Raw genomic sequence first — 21,117 nt, 5'->3', positions numbered from 1 at the left:
AGTGGAAACAGGAGGCACTTGAGCTCAATTTTGAGTATCATGGCAAAGGCTGGGAATACTTATGTAAATGGGATTTTTATTTTTTTTTATTTTTAATAAATTTGCAAAGATTTCAAACAAACTTCTTTCACGTTGTCATTGTGGGGTATTATTTGTAGAATTTTGAGGAAAATAATTAATTTAATCCATTTTGGAATAAGGCTGTAACATAACAAAATGTGGGAAAAGTGAAGCGCTGTGAATACTTTCCAGGATGCACTGTATTTGTCTCCTTGCCAGCAGCGTGGTTGGAAAAGGGAAGGCAAGCTGTCCAACCACGCTGCTTAGATCCAAGGGACAGAGCAAATCAGGACCCAGTGCCATGTGCGCCTGGTTCCCTGGGGGTGGGTTCAACAAGTTTTTTTTAACCTCATGGAGATGCTTCTATTTTAAGGAGACAACAAACTGGGGTTTACAATCTGACAGTTCAATCAACGGAAACAAAATAAGAGAACATATCTTTTTATTTTTCAGCAACCGTTAACATAAAAAAAAAAAATGTACAGATTTATTAATACAAAACAGATATTTACAATAATTACAGTGTACAGCGGAGGGAGGTCTCATACCGTCCACTTCAGGCACCTGCAAAAAACCACAAACCACGATCAGTCAGTATGAAGACACCATGCATGGAATATTCAGGAAGGTGATAATGGGAGGATAAGAAGATAGAAGTCACCTGGTCTCCTGGTGAGTGCCCAGACACTTAACGCAGCAATACCGCGCTCCACACGACACGCAGCAATAATTCGAGGGAAATCCGCACACAGCACAGAAATGGCGCTGGGGGAAGTTCGATGGAGTCGCACAGGCCGTCAGATAATTGGGTCCTTCACTGGTGCTCAGATTCTGGAAGAGGGAAAAAGAAAGAAAAAAATATCAATCCTCCTCCTGCAAGGTGACACATATAGAAGGGGATAGGAGTCTGTTCTCCTCCTGCAGGGTGATACATATAGAAGGAGATATGAGTCTGTTCTCCTCCTGCAGGGTGATACATATAGAAGGGGATATGAGTCTGTTCTCCTCCTGCAGGGTGACACATATAGAAGGAGATAGGAGTCTGTACTCCTCCTGCAGGGTGACACATATAGAAGGAGATAGGAGTCTGTTCTCCTCCTGCAGGGTGATACATATAGAAGGGGATATGAGTCTGTTCTCCTCCTGCAGGGTGATACATATAGAAGGGGATATGAGTCTGTTCTCCTCCTGCAGGGTGACACATATAGAAGGGGGTATGAGTCTGTTCTCCTCCTGCAGGGTGACACATATAGAAGGAGATAGGAGTCTGTACTCCTCCTGCAGGGTGACACATATAGAAGGGGATAGGAGTCTGTTCTCCTCCTGCAGGGTGACACATATAGAAGGGGATATGAGTCTGTTCTCCTCCTGCAGGGTGATACATTTAGAAGGGGATATGAGTCTGTTCTTCTCCTGCAGATATATATAGAAGGAGATATGAGTCTGTTCTCCTCCTGCAGGGTGACACATATAGAAGGGGATAGGAGTCTGTTCTCCTCCTGCAGGGTGACACATATAGAAGGGGATAGGAGTCTGTTCTCCTCCTGCAGGGTGACACATATAGAAGGAGATATGAGTCTGTACTCCTCCTGCAGGGTGACACATATAGAAGGAGATAGGAGTCTGTTCTCCTCCTGCAGGGTGACACATATAGAAGGAGATATGAGTCTGTTCTCCTCCTGCAGGGTGATACATATAGAAGGGGATATGAGTCTGTTCTCCTCCTGCAGGGTGACACATATAGAAGGAGATAGGAGTCTGTTCTCCTCCTGCAGGGTGACACATATAGAAGGGGATAGGAGTCTGTTCTCCTCCTGCAGGGTGATACATATAGAAGGAGATATGAGTCTGTTCTCCTCCTGTAGGGTGACACATATAGAAGGAGATAGGAGTCTGTTCTCCTCCTGCAGGGTGACACATATAGAAGAAGATATGGGTCTGTTCTGCTCCTGCAGGGTGACACATATAGAAGAAGATACAAGTCTGTTCTCCTCCTGCAGATATATAGAAGGGGATATGAGTCTATTCTCCTCCTGCAGGGTGACACCTATAGAAGGAAATATGAATCTGTTCCCCTCCCCCCTCATGGGTGACACATACACTGACCTGTTCCTCCAGAAGAGCCTGGAAATTCTTCCGGAATCTCAGCTTAAAGTGATCTCCTCGCGTTTTCTTCCTTTTCTTGCCTGACACAAACCAAAAAAAAAAAACAATCCAACATCAGGAAGATTTCATTTTCACATCCAGGATCCCCCTGGAGGAAACATCGCCATACAGACAGATCCTCCCTATGAGTGGGACCGGGTTTAGGATATCCCAATACACATGCAGTTTCCCTGATTAAAAAAAAAAAAAAAAAGGGTCCTGTAGATACTGCAAGAGCCTGTACTCAGCTCAGGGATCCAGAGTGTTACTGATATCTACTGTATATCTATCTAGGTTTCTGCAAGGGAAAGACAGGGAGACGCCTCCTGTGGGTGTGTTTGGGAACTGCCCTCCTGTTTCAAAAGACTACCAACAAAAGGGACCATTACAGGGTCCACAGGGCCATTACAGGGTCCACAGGGTCATTACAGGGTCCACAGGGCCATTACAGGGTCCACAGGGTCATTACAGGGTCCACAGGGCCATTACAGGGTCCACAGGGCCATTACAGGGTCCATTGGAGCATTACATGTAGACATCACAAGGCTTAATTTTCTATTCTGAATGGAGTGCACCCCTTAGAGTGTAGTTACTTATTTTAATACCCCCTTCCCTGACCCCCCACCAGTCATATTCAACTGTTCCCGCTTTCCTCATTCAGTCCCATAAAGATGTCATAATCACTTCCACACTCCCGCGGATGTGTCTTTACCTCCCGGATGTGTCCCCGCCATGTTTTCCGACCTCCCAGAGGCAGACCCAAGTCCAGCATAGTGGCTGCTGCCAGTGTAAGGCAGAGGGGAGGGAGACTACCAAACATCCATTCGCTGATCTCCTTTTCCTCCTACTGACCCCAAAGTGATGTGTAAAACATCACTTCTGGGCCCCGGTGTCACTGTCCCCAGCCAGTATGGTCAGGGAAGATGCTAATGGAGTGTGATGTGTGTTGTGCTCCATTCAATTCACCGGAAGACAGGTGAGACATCAGGGGTCTAAATGACCTCCGATTTCTCATTAAAGTGGAGGGCCACCCTAAAATAAAAAAGTGCATCAATATTCTTAAAAAAAATAAAAAAAAATTTGGAAAAAAATTTTTTTTTTAACTTACCTGAAACCCCTGTTGCTAGGCAGTCTTCCTAATCTGCCTCTTCCTATTCCGCGGCGCTTCCTCCTCTTCGCCGTGCGGCCCAGCTGCCTTCTGTGTGTCCCCCAGAAACCAACGGGGCCATTCACAAAGCGCCGCGCGACTCATGCATGCGCAGTAGGAAACTGGCAGTGAAGCCGCAAGGCTCCACTGCCTGTTTCCCCTAGTTAGGATGGCGGCGCCAGCTGCCGATCCGATAGACGGATCGGCCTCTGGGGGCCGACATCGCGGGCTCGCTGGACAGGTACGTGTCCTTATTAAAAGTCAGCAGCTACAGTGTTTGTAGCTGCTGACTTTAAAAAAAGAAAAAAAAAAGGCCAGAACACCCCTTTAACTACTTCCAGTCCAGGCCAATTCTGACATCTCTCTCCTACATGTAAAAAAAAAATAAATTTTGCTACAAAACTACTTAGAACCCCCCAAACATTATATATATATATACACAGTATCTCACAAAAGTGAGTACACCCTTCACATTTTTGTAAATATTTTCTTCTATCTTTTCATGTGACAACACTGAAGAAATGACACTTTGCTACAATGTAAAGTAGTGAGTGTGCAGCTTGTATAACAGTGTAAATTTGCTGCCCCCTCAAAATAATTCAACACACAGCCAATAATGTCTAAACCGCTGGCAACAAAAGTGAGTACACCCCTAAGTGAAAATGTCCAAATTGGGCCCAATTAGTCATTTTTCCCTCCCCGGTGTCATGTGACTCGTTAGTGTTACAAGGTCTCAGGTGTGAATGGGAAGCAGGTGTGTTAAATTTGGTGTTATCGCTCTCACTCACTCATACTGGTCACTGGAAGTTCAACATGGCACCTCATGGCAGAGAACTCTCTGAGGATCTGAAATTTAGAATTGTTGTTCTACATAAAGATGGCCTAGGCTATAAGAAGATTACCAAGACTCTGAAACTGAGCTGCAGCACGGTGGCCAAGACCATACAACGGTTTAACAGGACAGGTTCCACTCAGAACAGGCCTCGCCATGGTCGACCAAAGAAGTTGAGTTCACGTGCTCAGCGTCATATCCAGAGGTTGTCTTTGGGAAATAGACATATGAGTGCTGCCAGCATTGCTGCAGAGGTTGAAGGGGTGGGGTTCAGCCTGTCAGTGCTCAGACCATACGCCACACACTGCATCAAATTGGTCTGCATGGCCATCGTCCCAGGAGGAAGCCTCTTCTAAAGATGATGCACAAGCAAAGCCCGCAAACAGTTTGCTGAAGACAAGCAGACTAAGGACATGAATTACTGGAAACATGTCCTGTGATCTGATGAGACCAAGATAAACGTATTTGGTTCAGATGGTGTCAATCATGGGTGGCGGCAACCAGGTGAGGAGTACAAAGACAAGTGTGTTTTGCCTACAGTTAAGCATTGTGGTGGGAGTGTCATGGTCTAGGGCTGCATGAGTGCTGCCGGCACTGGGGAGCTACAGATCATTGAAGGAACCATGAATGCCAACATGTACTGTAACATACTGAAGCAGAGCATGATCCCCTCCCTTCAGAGACTGGGCTGCAGGGCAGTATTCCAACATGATAACGACCCCAAACACACCTCCAAGATGACCACGGCCTTGCTAAAGAAGCTGAGGGTAAAGGTGATGGACTGGCCAAGCATGTCTCCAGACCTAAACCCTATTGAACATCTGTGGGACATCCTCAAATGGAAGGTGGAGGAGCACAAGGTCTCTAACATCCACCAGCTCTGTGATGTCGTCATGGAGGAGTGGAAGAGAACTCCAGTGACAACCTGTGAAGCTCTGGTGAACTCCATGCCCAAGAGGGTTAAGGCAGTGCTGGAAAATAATGGTGGCCACACAAAATATTGACACTTTGTGCCCAATTTGGACATTTTCACTTAGGGGTGTACTCACTTTTGTTGCCAGCGGTTTAGACATTAATGGCTGTGTGTTGAGTTATTTTGAGGGGACAGCAAATTTACACTGTTATACAAGCTGTACACTCACTACTTTACATTGTAGCGAAGTGTCATTTCTTCTGTGTTGTCACATGAAAAGATAGAATAAAATATTTACATAAATGTGAGGGGTGTACTTACTTTTGTGAGATACTGTGTGTATATAAAATGTTTGGAGGTTCCAAGTAGTTTTCTAGCAAAAAAAAATAAAAAAATATATATATATATATATATATATATATATATATATATATATATATATATATATATATATATATATATATATATATAAAAAATATAATAAAATATTTACAAAATATCTATCTATCTATCTATCTATCTATCTATCTATCTATCTATCTATCTCTTTTAAGCAGAGGTCTTAGAGAATAAAATGGTGGGTGTTGCAATTTTTTATGTCACACAGTCTTTGCACATCAGTTTTTCAAACGTAAAGATGATGTTACGCTGCATAAATAGATCCCTAACATGTAACGCTTAAAATTGCGCACGCCGGTGGAATGGCAACCAACTATAGTACTTAAAAACCTCCATAGAAAACACTTAAGGCCGGGGTCACACCTATGCGAATTGGATGAGGGTTTCTCTGCATCCAATTCGCATAGCAGGAGAATGTGACTGGCTCTCTATTTTTATTTTCTTTTAGTTTTTTTTTTTACACTTTCCCTTAATTTAATTATTTTTTTTTAAATAAACTTTATTGCTATCTTAAGGGAAGAACAACATCCCTTGTGATAGCACGGGCCATAACAGGTTCTCTTTACTGAGACATCTGGGGTCTAATAGACCCCACATCTCTCCTCTGGCCTCAAAAGCATCTGATCAAACCGAGATCGGTTTGATCGGATGCTGTACAAGCCGGTAACAGCTTGTTTACAACAAACCAGGAAGTGACAAAATCTGCATCACTTCCTTGTTCATTGATCATAGAGACGCAAGTTCCTCCCTCATCTCTATGGTCAGCCGGTGGAACTGCTGGCTTCAGTCCCTGTTCCTTGGTGGAATGGGAGAGCCCAGGAAGGTGGGGGAAGGTATAACCACCGCAGGCACTAGAACGTACGGCTACTTCCTAAGGGCAGCAAGCGGTTAAGGCTGGACATGTTTGGTATCCATTTACTCGCCACAACCTCATCTTTTTTTTATATTTTACCCCATAAAATTGGGCATTACATTGTTTTTGTGTGCCCTAAAATCAGCTCTGGTGTGTTTTTTTTTTACAGAAATTTTGCGTTTCATAAACCATGGTGTGTGTTAAAAAAAAATGGAACTGCCACTATTTTATTACCCAGGGAGCCTGCTTTCAAAAAAATCTCTCATGTTTTGGGGGGTTTAGGTAATCTTCAGGCCTAAAATGATTTTTTAACTACTTCAGCTCCGGAAGGTTTTACCCCCCCCCCCCCCCCCCCCTTCATGACCAGGCCATTTTTTGTTTTATGGCACTGCGTTACTTTAAGTTACAATTGCGCGGCCGTGCGACACGGTACACAAATAAAATATATGCCCTTTTTTTCCCCACACAAATAGAGCTTTCTTTTGGTGGTATTTGATCAGCACTTGTTTTTTATTTTGTTTGCGTAAATGAAAAAAGACCGAAAATTTTGAAAAAAAAAAATATATATATATATTTTATGATTTCTGCTATAACTGTGGGTACAGGATCGTGTATATGGGATTGTATTTTTTTTTATTTTTATTTTTTTTATGGTTGAACTTGATGGACTTGTGTCTTTTTTTAACCTGTCTAACTATGTATAAAACAACAAAATAAAATAAATTTAAATTAAATAAAAAAAAAAAAAAATTGAATTTCTTCATTAATTTAGGCCAATATGTATTGCCTTTACCTACATGTTTTTGGTAAAAAACAAAAAAAAAATAAAAAATCCCAATAAGCGTATATTGATTGATTTGCGGGAAAGTTATAGTGTCTACAAACTATGGGATATTTACTGGAGTTTTTATTTATTTATTAATTTTTATACTAGTAATGGGGGCGATCAGGGACTTATAGCGGGACGGCGATATCGCAGCGGAAAATCTGACACTAACGGGCACCAGTGACACTAATACAGTGATCAGTGCTAAAACAATATGCACTGTCACTGTACTTATGACACTGGCTGGGAAGGGGTTAAACATCTAGGGGCAACCAAAGGGTTAAATGTGTTCCTAGCCAGTGTTTATGTGTGTGGGATGTGCTTTGCAGATAAACAAAAACTGGCACATCCTGTCCTGTCCTCTTTCTCGACGATCAGCAGGTGTCGGAGGTCATCCAATGGCCGGCACCCGCCGATCAGCTTGTGCAAAACATATGTGCAAAAAAATGGACATGGAAGCAAAAGGGTTAAATTATATAATAAAATATAATAATTTGATATTCCTTCCCTAATAACCAACAGAAACCGATAGATCTACAATGTATCATTATCACTGATGAGAGTCTACCGCTATTTCTCCCACAATGCACCACACCCAAGGACGCCCCCCTGTGGGGGGGGGGGGGGGGGGGGGGAATACCCACCGGTCTCCGTGTCGTCATCGAACTGCGGGAGGCGCTTGAGCTGCGGCAGGTTGGCGTGGGGGTCATCCTGAAAATTGTCCTTTTCCAAAGCTTCCAGCTGACGGTTGAGGCGGCGCTGGCGGGTGGCGGAGTCCAACACCCGCCTCTGGGAGGGGTCATTGGAGCGCACTGAAAAAAACAGAGGGTATAAAGCATTAATACGCAATGTTAATGTATTATATGACATCATTCTGGGTGTCAGAGCCCCGCCCCTTCTTCATTGCCCAGGTAACATCATTTTGGGTGTCACAGTCCCGCCCATTCACTGCCTAGGTAAATGTCATTCTGGGTATCACAGCCCCGCCCTTTCTTCATTGCCCAAGTAACATCATTTCATTCTGGGTGTCACAGCCCCGCCCCTTCTTCATTGCCCAAGTAACATCATTCTGGGTGTCACAGCCCCACCTCTTCACTGCCTATGTAAATATCATTCTAGGTGTCACAGTCCTGCCCTTCTTCATTGTCCAGGTAACCTCATTCTGGGTGTCACAGCCCCATCCCTTCTTCATTGTCCAGGTAAAATTGTTTTGGGAGTCACAGCCCCACCTCTTCACTGCCTAGGTAAATATTATTTAGGGTGTCACATCCCGGCCCCTTCTTCATTGTCCAGGTAACATCATTCTGGGTGTCACAGCCCCATCCCTTCTTCATTGTCCAGGTAACATTGTTTTGGGAGTCACAGCCCCACCTCTTCACTGCCTAGGTAAATATTATTTAGGGTGTCACAGCCCTGCCCTTTCTTCATTGTCAAGGTAACATCATTCTGGATGTCATAGCCCCGCCCCTTCTTCACTGCCTAGGAAACATCATTCTGGGTGTTACAGCTCCGCCCCTTCTTCACTGCCTAAGTAACATCATTCTGCGTGTCACAGCCCCGCCCCTTCTTCACTGCCTAGGTAACATCATTCTGGGTCTCACAGCCCCGCCCCTTCTTCACTGCCTAGGTAACATCATTCTGAATGTCACAGCCCCGCCCTTTCTTCATTGCCCAGGTAACATAATTCTGGGTGTCACAGCCCCACCTCTTCACTGCCTATGTAAATATCATTCTAGGTGTCACAGTCCTGCCCTTCTTCATTGTCCAAGTAACATCATTCTGGGTGTCACAGCCCCGCCCTGCCCTTTCTTCACTGCATTGGTAAATATTCTGGGTGTCACAGCCCACCCCTTTTTCACTGCCTAGGTAACATTCCTCTGGGTGTTACAGCCCCTGAAATATCATAGCTGGAGAAATTGCTGCTCTTTGCTCCCTGCACTGCTGCTCACATATCACCGAGGTCATGCGGCTGCTGCTGAAGGGAAGTGTCAGAGTTTCGATAGCTGGACAGGACCGGGCTGGGTGAGCAGCACTGGAGGGAGCAAAGAGCAGCATCTTCTCCTGGGAACAGCATTTGGCTCTGTATTAACCTGTCTGAGCGGGACTGATGATGTCCAAGGACAGGTCCACATTAATGGACAGGTCCACCGTAAAGGGCAGGTGCACGTCAAAGGGCAGGTCCACGTTAAAGGACAGGTCCATGTTAAAGTGGTTGTAAAGCCACTATGTTATGATCATATATTCCCATCTGTTAGATAACGATATGTGCCCCACTGTATAAAAAATATGCAGATTTGTACCTTATTTCAGAGCGCCTCCTGGCGCTCATGTGACTGCTCGCTGCTCTCCTCTCCCAGGCTGACAGCTACAGTAGGAGGGGCCAAAAACTCCCACTGATGTCAGCCAGGAGGAGGTGAGGAGAGGAGGACACAAGATCAGAGAGGAGGACAGAGGAGAGCTGCGGATGATGGAGGCACGTAAACTGACCACAGTGTCAGGGCTCAGCAGCCATGATAAACTGTGGTCAGTTTACAGGGGGAGGGCAGAACCAGGCAGGATCAGCCAGGTTTTTTACATGATACAGGGAGCCAAATTACACAGCACAAGCACTTTGCTATATAACATGCTTTAAAGGAAATGGATTTTTTTAAGGTTAAAGAACAGGTTCACTCTTAAAGGACAGGTCCACGGTAAAGTAATCCAGGACACATATGAATTCCACAGGTTCTGAGGCTGATTTAATGCAGATAAGGCGCCAAGTAAGTTTAATTACCACATTATTCAGCCACAAAACTTGTGTACTTAATGTGTGTCCTGGATTAAAGGGATGATGTGGCAACCCTACGGTAAAGGACAGGTCCACGTTAACCACTTGCCAACCGCCCCATAGCCAAATGATGGCTGCAGGGCGGCTGGATAACTCTGGGATCACGTCATATGACGTGATTCCAGAAAACTGCTCCCGCGCGCCCCCTGGGGCTGACCGCGGCCATTTACCATGTGATCGCTCCGTCAAATGACAGAGCGATCACATGTAAACAAACCGGCGTCATGTCATGACGCCGGTTCCTCCCTCCCCTCTCTGTACCGATCGGTACAGAGGGGGAGAGATCGGATGGGAGCCGCGCTGTGGGCTGGATGTGTAGTGCCCACAGCGCAGCTCAGTGACATGTACAGTCACATCCATCCATCCATGCTCAGCCATCCCCATGCTCTGCAATGACCCTGTGCAATACTCTGCAATGATCCTGTGCAACCCTGTGCAATACTCTGCAACCCTGTGCAATACTCTGCAATGATCCTGTGCAACCCTGTGCAATACTCTGCAACCCTGTGCAATACTCTGCAACCCTGTGCAATACTCTGCAACCCTGTGCAATACTCTGCAATGATCCTGTGCAACCCTGTGCAATACTCTGCAATGATCCTGTGCAATACTCTGCAACCCTGTGCAATACTCTGCAATGATCCTGTGCAACCCTGTGCAATACTCTGCAATGATCCTGTGCAACCCTGTGCAATACTCTGCAATGATCCTGTGCAATACTCCGCCATGCCCCGCCATACTCCGCCATACCCCGCCATGCCCTATACCCCCCCATACTCTGCAATACCCCGCCATACCCGGCCATACTTTGCCATACTCGGCTGTACTCGGCCTCTGTATGTGGCCAGGCTGTGGAAGTCTCACACATGTGGTATTCCCGTCATCAGGAGGAGTAGGAGAATCTATTTTGGGGTGTAATTTTTGGTATGTACATGTTATGTGGTAGAAATATTGTATAAATGGACAACCTTGTGTTAAAAAAAATGTGTTTTAACCACTTCCTGCCCGCCGGCTGTCATACGAGGTCCTTGACTTTGTGCGGAGATATCTGAATGATGGGTGCAGCTACAGACATCATTCAGATATCAGCTTTTTCAGCCGGCGATTCCCTACACCATAAGAATGATCATAGCGGCTGTTCCACTGCTTGATCATTCTTACAGAAGGCGAGAGGGGACGCCCCCCCCCCCCCTCTCGCCACCCTCAGGTGCTTCTACCGACTCACCGCTACGATCGAAGCCGGGATCATTTTTTTTTTTTATTTCAGGCTTCCCAGCCTAGAGGTGAGATGTGGGGTCTTATTGACCCCATATCTCACTGTAAAGAGGACCTGTCATGCCATATTCCTATTACAGGGGATGTTTACATTCCTTGTAATAGAAATAAAAGTGATCAAAAAATGTATTTTTTGGAAAAAAGCCTCAAACTAAAATAAATAAAGTAAAATGAACAATAAAAAAAAAAAAATGTCCCCGTGTCCCCGTGTGCTCGCAGTCAGAAGCGAACGCATACGTAAGTTGCGCCCACATATGAAAATGGTGTTCAAACCACACATGTGAGGTATCGGTGCGAACGTTAGAGCGAGAGCAATAATTTTGGCCCTAGACCTCCTCTGTAACTCAAAACATGTAACCAGTAACATTTTTTTAAAGCGTCTCCTATGGGGATTTTTAAGTAGTGAAGTTTGGCGCCATTCCATGAGCGTGTGCAATTTTGAAGGGTGACATGTTAGGTATCTATTTACTCGGCATAACGTCATTATTCACATTATGTAAAAACATTGGGCTAACTTTACTGTTTTGTTTTTTTTGAAAGCACAAAACTGTTTTTTTTTCAAACAAAACGTGTTCGAAAAATTGCTGCGCAAATACCGTGCGAGATAAAAAGTTGCAACAACCGCCATTGTATTCTCTAGGGTCTTTTCTAAAAATATATATATAATGTTTTGGGGTTCTATGTAATTTTCTAGCAAATAAATGATGATTTTTACATGTAGGAGAGAAATGTCAGAATTGGCCTGGGCACTCCAAAACGCCTGAAGGTGCTCCCTGCATGTTGGGCCTCTGTATGTGGCCACGCTGTGTAAAAGCCTCACACATGTGGTATCGCCGTACTCGGGAGTAATAGCAGAATGTGTTTTGGGGTGTCATTTGTGGTATGCATATGCTGTGTGTGAGAAATAACCTGCTAATATGACAATTTTGTGAAAAAAAAATAAAAAATCTTGATTTTGCAAAGAATTGTGGGAAAAAATGACAACTTCAAAAAACTCACCATGCATCTTTCTAAATACCTTGGAATGTCTTCTTTCCAAAAAGGGGTCATTTGGGGGGTATTTGTACTTTTCTGGCATGTTAGGGTCTCAAGAAATGAGATAGGCCGTCAGTACTTCAGGTGTGATCAATTTTCAGATATTGGCACCATGGCTTGTGGACGCTATAACTTTCACAAAGACCAAATAATTTACACTAATTTGGGTTATTTTTACCAAAGATATGTAGCGGTATACATTTTGGCCAAAATATATGAAGAAAAAATTACTAATTTGCAAAATTTTATAACAGAAATGAAGAAAAATGCATTTTTTTACAGAATTTTCGGTCTTTTTTCTTTTATAGCGCAAAAAATAAAGAACCCAGCGGTGATTAAATACCACCCAAAGAAAGCTCTATTTGTGTGAAAAAAAGGACAAAAAATTCATTTGGGTACAGTGTTGCATGACTGAGTAATTGTCATTCAAAGTGTGAGAGCACCAAAAGCTGAAAATTGGTCTGGTTAGGAAGGGGGTTTAAGTGCCCAGTGGTCAAGTGGTTAAAGGACAGGCCAACTCTTAGAGAGTAGGTCCACGTTAACTTTTAGAGTGGACCTGTCCTTTTCCATAGACCCGTCATTTAAAGAGGTTGTAAACCTCCCTGTTGTACCTGTATAGGCACTGTAAATATCTTCTAAACGTTCTCCGTTCAGGAGATATATACTGTATACCGCACTGCTGACATCACTGGCGCATGCGCTGTGAAGGAGAGGTCACCCGTGCTGTTTCTTCAGGCGAATTTGCCGTGATCGCCAATCACACGTGCGGAGTCCGTGTCCCCGGAAAGGAAGTGGGGTAAAGATGGACGCGGGGACACCGCGGGGTTCCATCGCAGGTAAGTGCCACATAATGGGCTTGTATGAGATGCACACCAGCCCATTACACCTTTACTTTGCAGGGAAGAAAAAACCCCACCGGTGTTCACCTCCTCTATAACTCTGGATCTGTCTTTTTATGTGGATTTGTCCTTTAAGAATGAAAATATTTCCCTCCTCCCACACAGAATCCACAGACCCCGCCCCTTCCCCCATCCGTGACGCTCAGCGTTCCACGTCCCGCCCATTCCCAGCACATGGGAGGAGAGGGGGGTGTGGCCTCACATAGCGCAGGGGTGGAGACTGTGCGATCACGTGGCCGCCGAAAAAAAGCACTCACCGGAGTGTTTCTTGTCCAGCATAGCGAGTCCTGCGATCTGCCCGTACAGCCGACACTGCGCACGCTCCGGAAAGGGTGGAACACGCGTGCGCAGAAAGAAAAATGGGCGAGGCTGCCGAACGACGCATGCGCGAGGCCGTGAATCCACGCTGCGCATGCGTCACGCCCCTGGTTGGCGGAAAACTAGCGTGTCCGGCCGCCATCTTGCTACACCCTCCGCAACGAGAAGGCGGCAAGCGAACATCTTGTTACACCCACCGGAGTCATCCATTTCGCACTTATTTTAAAACAGTAAACTGAGCGACAAACTTTTATTGTATTACACGGCGGCGGACATCTGCTTTTGGCTCACAGCAGCTCTTACAGGGGAGGAGGAACGGCTTTCCCAGGCAACACTTCAAATTCCTATACTCTTTCTGGGTGGACTCTGCTGCCCTCCAGCGGCCAAAAAGCAGATGGCTGCTGCACTGTTAGACAATGAGAGGGCCGAGGAGTTTGCCAACCAGCACGCGGTTTCGGGCGGTCACTTCCGCCAACCAGCTGCTTCACGCATGCGCAGTGTATATTTTCACAGTCTAAGGGTAAAGCACTAAAGTTAGGCTTTTTAATCATAAATATTTATTATGATAAAAATTATGGAAAAATAGAAACTATATATTTTTTCTCTTTACACACTTTGAGACACGTTTGGCGAGTCGCAGACCTCATTCACACCTAGCGTATTCAAAACTCAAAATTTTTTGGCATACTTTCTTCTTCGCACGCGTAGGGCAGCCTGTTGATTTTAATGGGCCGCCCGACACGCAACAAAGTAGCTTTTTACCACTTCTGGTTTCCACCGGGCTTTTTAATTTTTTTTTTACCTCATTTGATAGCTGCGGTTGGGGCACCGTTAACAATAATGGCATTGCTCTATCCTGGTTCTCTGCCTATTTATCACAGCGCTCCTTCAGTGTCACCTACAACTCTGTCTCCTCCTCTCCATTGCCCCTTTCTGTGGGGGTCCCCCAAGGCTCTGTTCTTGGACCCCTTCTCTTCTCTATCTACACCTCCTCCCTTGGTCACTTAATAACTGCCCACGGCTTCCAATACCACTTATACGCTGATGACACCCAAATCTATCTGTCTACTCCTCACCTCACTCCTTCAGTCTCCTCTCGCATTACTAACTTACTAACTGACATATCAGCATGGATGTCGCACCACTTCCTTAACCACTTGCTTACCGGGCACTTAAACCCCCCTCCTGTCCAGACCAATTTTCAGCTTTCAGCGCTGTCGCACTTTGAATGACAATTGCGCGGTCATACAACACGGTACCCAAATTAAATTTTTATCATTTTTTCCCACAAATAGAGCTTTCTTTTGGTGGTATTTGATCACCTCTACGGTTTTTATTTTTTGTTAAAAAAATTGAAAAAGACAGAATTTTTAAAAAAAATTATATTTTTTTTATATTTTGTTATCAATTTTTGCAAACAGTTAATTTTTCTCCTTCGTTGATGTACGCTGATGAGGCGGCACTGATGGGCACCGATAGGTGGCAGTTATGGGCACTGATGGGTGGCGGTTATGGGCACTGATGGGTGGCAGTGTTGGGCACTGATTGGGCACTGATTGATGGCAGCACTGCTAGGTGGCACTAATAGGTGGCACTTGTGGGCATTGATAGGTGGCACTTGTGGGCATTGATAGGTGGCACTTGTGGGCTTTAATAGGTGGCATTTGTGGGCACTGTGGGCACTGGCAGATGGCACTTGGGAGGCACAGATGAGGCATCTGTGCCTCCTTCCTCTTCGGGACCGATGTCCCTTTGACATAAGCCGGTGATCGGCTTTTTTTTCCTCCTCACGCTGTCAGCGTGAGGAGAAAACGAAACCGATCACCGAGCTTTTGTTTACATCATGTGACCAGCTGTCATTGTCTGACAGCTGATCACATGGTAAGGGGCCGGGACCGGCCCCTTACTCGGATCTGTGATCATCCGAGTCTCCGTGACTCGGTGATCGCAGCGCGCACACCGCGCGGCCTGTAGGGTGCGTGCGGTGCGCGTGCATAGGGGAGGACGTCATATGACGTCCTCCCAGAGATTGAGGTCCGCGCTGTAGCCGTCATTCGGCTATGCCCCGGACCTCAAGTAGTTAAACTAAATCTCTCTAAAACTGAGCTATTAATATTCCCCCCCCCGTGCCCCCCTCCATGACTTTTCCATCAAAATCAACAATGCAACCATCAGTCCCTCCCCTCACGCCAGGGTACTCGGTGTAATCCTAGACTCTGACTTGTCATTTCAGCCTCAAATCCAATCGTTGTCAAAAGTTTGTAGAATTCACCTCCGTAACATCTCTAAAATTCGCCCTTTTTTAACAAATGAAACCACCAATCTCCTCATTCACTCCCTTGTTATCTCTCGCCTTGACTATTGCAACTCCCTTCTCATTGGCTTACCTCTCCATAGGCTCCTCCCCTCTTCAGTCTATCATGAATGCTGCTGCCAGACTTATCCACCTTACCAACCGCTCAGTGTCTGCCAACCCTCTCCTCCAATCCTTACACTGGCTCCCAATCACCCAGCGAATTAAATTCAAAATACTAACCACAACATACAAAGCCATACACAACTCTGCCCCGAGCTACATCGCCAATCTTGTCTCCAAATATCACCCAAATCGACCTCTCCGCTCTTCTCAAGACCTCCTGCTTTCAAGCTCTCTCATCTCCTCCTCCCATGCTCGTCTCCAGGATTTCTCCAGAGCCTCTCCCATCCTCTGGAACTCGCTACCTCCATCTATCCGGCTATCCTCTACTCTTGCTACCTTCAGGCGATCCCTGAAAACTCATCTCTTCAGGAAAGCCTATCACGTCTCCAACTAATCTCCTACCACTTCCACCAGCTCATTCCCCACAGTTACAACCTTTTGTACCACCTGCCCCACCCTATTAGATTGTAAGCTCTTCTGAGCAGGGACCTCTTAATCCTATTGTATTGTATTATAACTGTATTGTCTCCCTTTTATATTGTAAAGCGCTGTGTAAACTGTTGGCGCTATATAAATCCTGAATAATAATAATAAAATAATAATAATTGCGTGTTTTTTTTTGCGAATTTTTCGTGATTTAAAAAAAAAAGTCTTCAGATTTCAGTAAAATGATCCCCAGTGATCCTGCCATAAAAGTCCTTGTGCAGATGCTTCCTGTGATAGGGTGACAACGCTTTGTCTTTCTCACAATTGTGCTCCTACGTTGTCACCTGGCAATATGGCCTTCCGATGGAGACTGCAAAGGGTCAGTTCACTGCACTTCATACAGGCCTGGCCCTCCGCTGTGGTCACTGCCAGGGAACCCCCCTTGTATGAGTGAGGTGTAGTGGAGCAAATGCTGGGAGTTGTAGTCCCCCAGGCTCTCTACATGGGTGAGTTTATCAGGTGGGGGAAATGCTGGGAGTTGTAGTCCCCCAGGCTCTGTATGAGTGAGGTATACAGTGAAGGAGATGATGGGAGTTGTAGTGCCCCAGGCTCTCTACATGGGTGAGTTTTTTAGGTGGGGGAAATGCTGGGAGTTGTAGTCCCCCAGGCTCTGTATGAGTGAGGTATACAGTGGAGGAGATGCTGAGAGTTGTAGTCCCCCAGGCTCTGTATGAGTGAGGTGCGCACTCTATAGAGGTGAGGTATAGAGATGGAGAAGTCTGAGATATAGGTGTAGGAAGGCATTATATAGGGATGAGGTATACAGATGGTAAGATGCTGGGAGTTGTAGTCCTCCCAGGTTCTCTACTGTACACAAGCGAAGTATACAGTTAGAGATGATGCTGGGAGTTGTAGTCCTTCAGACTCTATAACTATATAGTTGTATGCAGATGGAGGAGATGCTGGGAGCTGTAGTCTTCCCTGCCTCTCTATATGAGAGGAGTAGTCATGTGCGGTATATACAGGTGGGATATGATGGGAGTAGTTGTGTGTGGTATATACCATGGGGGATGTTGGGAGTCATAGTCCTGGGCGGTATATATACAGGTGAGGAATTATGAGAGTAGTCCTGTGTAGTGTGTTTATGTGTCGTATATTTAGGTAGGGGGTGATAGGTGTAGTAGTACTGTGTGGTATATAGAGGTGTGGATGATGGAAGTAGTAGTCATGTGTGGTATATACAGGTGGGTTATGATGGTAGTAGTTGTGTGTGGTATATACTGTGAGGGATGATGAGAGTCGTAGTCCTGGGTGGTATATGCAGGTAGGGCATTATGGGAGGAGTAGCCCTGTGTAGTGTATTCAGGTGGGGGATGATGGGAGTAGTAGTCCTGTACAGTATATTCAGATTGGGAAACGATGGGAGTAGTAGCCCTGTGTGGTATATACAGGTGGGGGGATGGTGGGAGTAGCCGTCCTGTGCGGTATATACAAGTGGGGATGGTGGGAGTAGTAGTCCTGTGTGATATATACAGGTGGGGGATGATGGGAGTAGTAGTCCTGTGCAGTATATACAGGTGATACAGGTAGGGGTGATGGGAGTAGTAGTCCTGTATATACAGGCAGGCAATGATAGGGGTAGTAGTCCTGAATATACAGTTGAGGATGATGGGAGAAGTAGTCATGTATATACAGGTGGGGGGATAATTGGAGTAGTAATCTCCGTTACTCCTTAACCAAGACTCCACTGTATTAACTTTATAGATATGTTTTAAGACATTTCTATTACCACTTGTTACTTATGGAGACCCCTTTCCTTTAGACAATGTTGTGTGCGTGTTCGTCTCATGTGCCGCTTTGCCACCTTGGCTCCCGTGACTGACCATTCAAACGCCCCCCCCCTTTCCATCACACCGCATATCTTTCCCATTCCTATGTCATGTAAGTGATTGGGACTTGTTATTCCTCTCCCTCTTCTCCAATGTCGCTTTTCTTTGTTTGAGCTTTATATTTGACCTACTGCTACTACAGTATGTTCTTTTTAGACACACCAAGGCATCCGCTCCTGATGAGTGGTTTCAACCACGAAACGCGTTGAGCTACATGGGATGCAAATCTTATACTTATACTACCAATCATTCAGAATATGATACATAACAATGTTGAATATGGTATAGAACTATACAACTTGGTATGTTATTTTCTAGAACAAGGATGGGTTAATGTGATGGATTACTTCTATGTTCATGAATGTATGACTATGTAATGTCCTTATGTTATGTATATATATGAAATTGATTTTTTCATTTTTACTGCAATGTGCTGTTTATCAATCCAAATAAACTATTTTTGTACCCTCAATATATACAGGTGGAGATGGTGGGAGTAGTAGTCCTGTGTAGTATATATAGAGGTGGGGATGGTGGGAGTAGTAGTCCTGTGTAGTATATATAGAGGTGGGGATGGTGGGAGTAGTAGTCCTGTGTGGTATATATAGAGGTGGGGATGGTGGGAGTAGTAGTCCTTTGTAGTATATATAGAGGTGGGGATGGTGGGAGTAGTAGTCCTGTGTAGTATATATATATACAGGTGGAGATGGTGGGAGTAGTAGTCCTGTGTAGTATATATGCAGGTGGAGATGGTGGGAGTAGTAGTCCTGTGTAGTATATATACATACCTCCCAACTTTTTGAGATGGGAATGAGGGACACCTATTAGCAAAAATATGTAGACCTAGGACACGCCCCCTGCCACGCCCTCTTAAAAGAGAATAAAAAAAAAAAAAGATTAACCAATTGCCTACAGTGCACTTTCACCCCCTTCCTGTCCAGACCAATTTTCAGCTTTCGGTGCTCTCACAATTTGAATGACAATTACTCAGTCATACAACACTGTACCCAAATGAAATTTGTGTCCTTTTATCACACAAATAGAGCTTTCTTTTGGTGGTATTTAATCAGTAGTTTTTTTTTATTTTTTGTGCTATAAATAAAAAAAGACTGAAAATTTGGTAAAAAAAGGCCTTTTCTTTGTTTCTGTCATAAAATTTTGCAAATTAGTACTATTTCTTCATAAATTTTGGACAAAATTTATACGGCTACATATCTTTGGTAAAAATAATCCTAATTCGTGTATAGTATTTGGTTTTTAGGAAAGTTATAGAGTCTACAAGCTATGGTGCAAATCATTGAAAATTGATCACACCTGATGTACTAAAGACCTCATCTCATTTCTTGAGACACTTAGGGTCGGTTCACACATGGGCAACACGACTTTAGCGCGACTTTGTACCGCGACTTCAACGCGGCTTTAGCGCGACTTTAGCGCGACTTCAGCGCGACTTCGGCAAATTACGAGGCGACTTGAAGTCGCCTCCATGACAGGCGACTTCGCCTGTGGCCAATCACCTCTCTGGGAGGGAGGGGGGGAGGGAGGGGTTTTCTCTGCAAAGTCGCTTGACTTTACAGAGAGATCCGACTTGCAGGCGACTTACATTGAGTTAAATGGGTACAAGTCGGATAGAAGTAGTACAGGAGTCTTTTCTGAAGTCGGAGCGACTTCAGTAGTGTCAATTAAGACGCTCCCATTGCCTACCATGTTAACCTAAATGCAAAGCGACTTGGGGCGACTTGAGGGCGTACAAGTCGGATCCCAAGTCGCCCCAGTGTGAACCGACCCTAACAAGCCAGGAAAGTACAAATACCCACAAAATGACCCCATTTTGGAAAGCAGACACCCAAACGTATAATCTATGAGGCATAGTGAGTCTTTTGAACTGTTCATTTTTTTCCAGACGTTTTTGGAAAATGTGGAAAAAAAATGAAAACGCATTTTTTCCCCCACAAAGTTGTCAATTTTTAAGATATTTCCAACACATAGCATGTACATAGCAAAAATGACACCCAAAAATACATTCTGCTACTCCTCCTGAGTATGGCGATACCACATGTGTGAGACTTTTCCACAGCCTGGCCATATACAGAGGCCCACCAGTGAAGTAGCACCTTCAGGCGTTCTACAAGCATAAATTACACATCTCCTTTCTCAACCACCTATTACAGTTTTGAAGGCCCTGGAGCCCCAGGACAATGGAAACGCCCACAAAATGACCCCATTTTGGAAAGCAGACACCCCATCGTGTAATCTATGAGGCATGATGAGTCTTTTGAACGGTTCATTTTTTTCCACAAGTTTCTGGAAAATGTGGGAAAAAAATGAAAACGCATTTTTTTCCCACAGAGTTGTCCATTTTTAAGATATTTCCAACACATAGCATGTACATAGCAAAAATTACACCCCAAAATACATTCTGCTACTCCTGAGTATGGCGATACCACATATGTGAGACTTTTACACAGCCTGGCCACATACAGAGGCCCAACATTCAAGTAGCACCTTCAGGTGTTCTTCAAGCATAAATTACACATCTAATTTCCTGACAACCTATTATTTTTGAATACCCTTATATTTCTAACACATAGCATTTACATACCAAAAATTACACTCCAAAATAAATTCTATTGAGGAAAGGGTAAAAAAAAAAAAAGGATTACCTGTGTTTTAGTAGTGTCCCCAGAGGAGAGAATTGGTGCAGGCAGCAGGCAGCAGTCAGGGATGTGCTTAGCAACAAGAGTAATTATCCAGGAAGCAGGCAGGAATATTGTCTATATTCAGCACAAGGATATTATCAGCACAGCCAAAGCATTTGTCCATAGAAATTGTCCAGGCAGAGACAGCCAGCACA

The 21,117-nt window shown here is 44.8% G+C and overlaps 1 protein-coding gene across 2 annotated transcripts; it reads right to left on the bottom strand.

Moving 5' to 3' along the window:
- Positions 1-485: 485 nt before the first annotated feature.
- ZNHIT1 (zinc finger HIT-type containing 1) lies at positions 486-13,576 on the bottom strand. 2 transcript variants are annotated; one of them, XM_073623048.1, is made up of 5 exons: positions 13,469-13,576; positions 7,820-7,987; positions 2,161-2,246; positions 722-891; positions 486-624 (listed from the first exon to the last, which is right to left on the bottom strand). In XM_073623048.1, the coding sequence occupies exons 1-5, from the start codon at positions 13,488-13,490 to the stop codon at positions 603-605; spliced, it is 468 nt and encodes a 155-aa protein (XP_073479149.1). In that variant the 5' UTR covers positions 13,491-13,576; the 3' UTR covers positions 486-602. The 2 variants fall into 2 exon arrangements, with proteins under 2 accessions (XP_073479149.1, XP_073479150.1); XM_073623049.1 differs by having other exon boundaries at positions 2,167-2,246.
- Positions 13,577-21,117: the final 7,541 nt, after the last annotated feature.

Source organism: Aquarana catesbeiana, linkage group LG03 (assembly GCF_042186555.1).
Source record: "Aquarana catesbeiana isolate 2022-GZ linkage group LG03, ASM4218655v1, whole genome shotgun sequence".
Lineage (NCBI taxonomy): Eukaryota > Metazoa > Chordata > Amphibia > Anura > Ranidae > Aquarana > Aquarana catesbeiana.
Note: the sequence above shows the minus strand (reverse complement) of the source record. Positions and strands in the feature narration are given on the sequence as shown.

Excerpts from the sequence above, each read along its gene's own strand:
- ZNHIT1 (XM_073623048.1), bottom strand. The coding sequence starts at position 13,490 with ATGCTGGACAAGAAACACTCCG. Across the intron at positions 7,988-13,468 it reads GCTGGACAAGAAACACTCCG|TGCGCTCCAATGACCCCTCC; the intron begins GTGAGTGCTTTT and ends TGTTTTTTTCAG. Across the intron at positions 2,247-7,819 it reads CGATGACGACACGGAGACCG|GCAAGAAAAGGAAGAAAACG; the intron begins GTGGGTATTCCC and ends GGTTTGTGTCAG.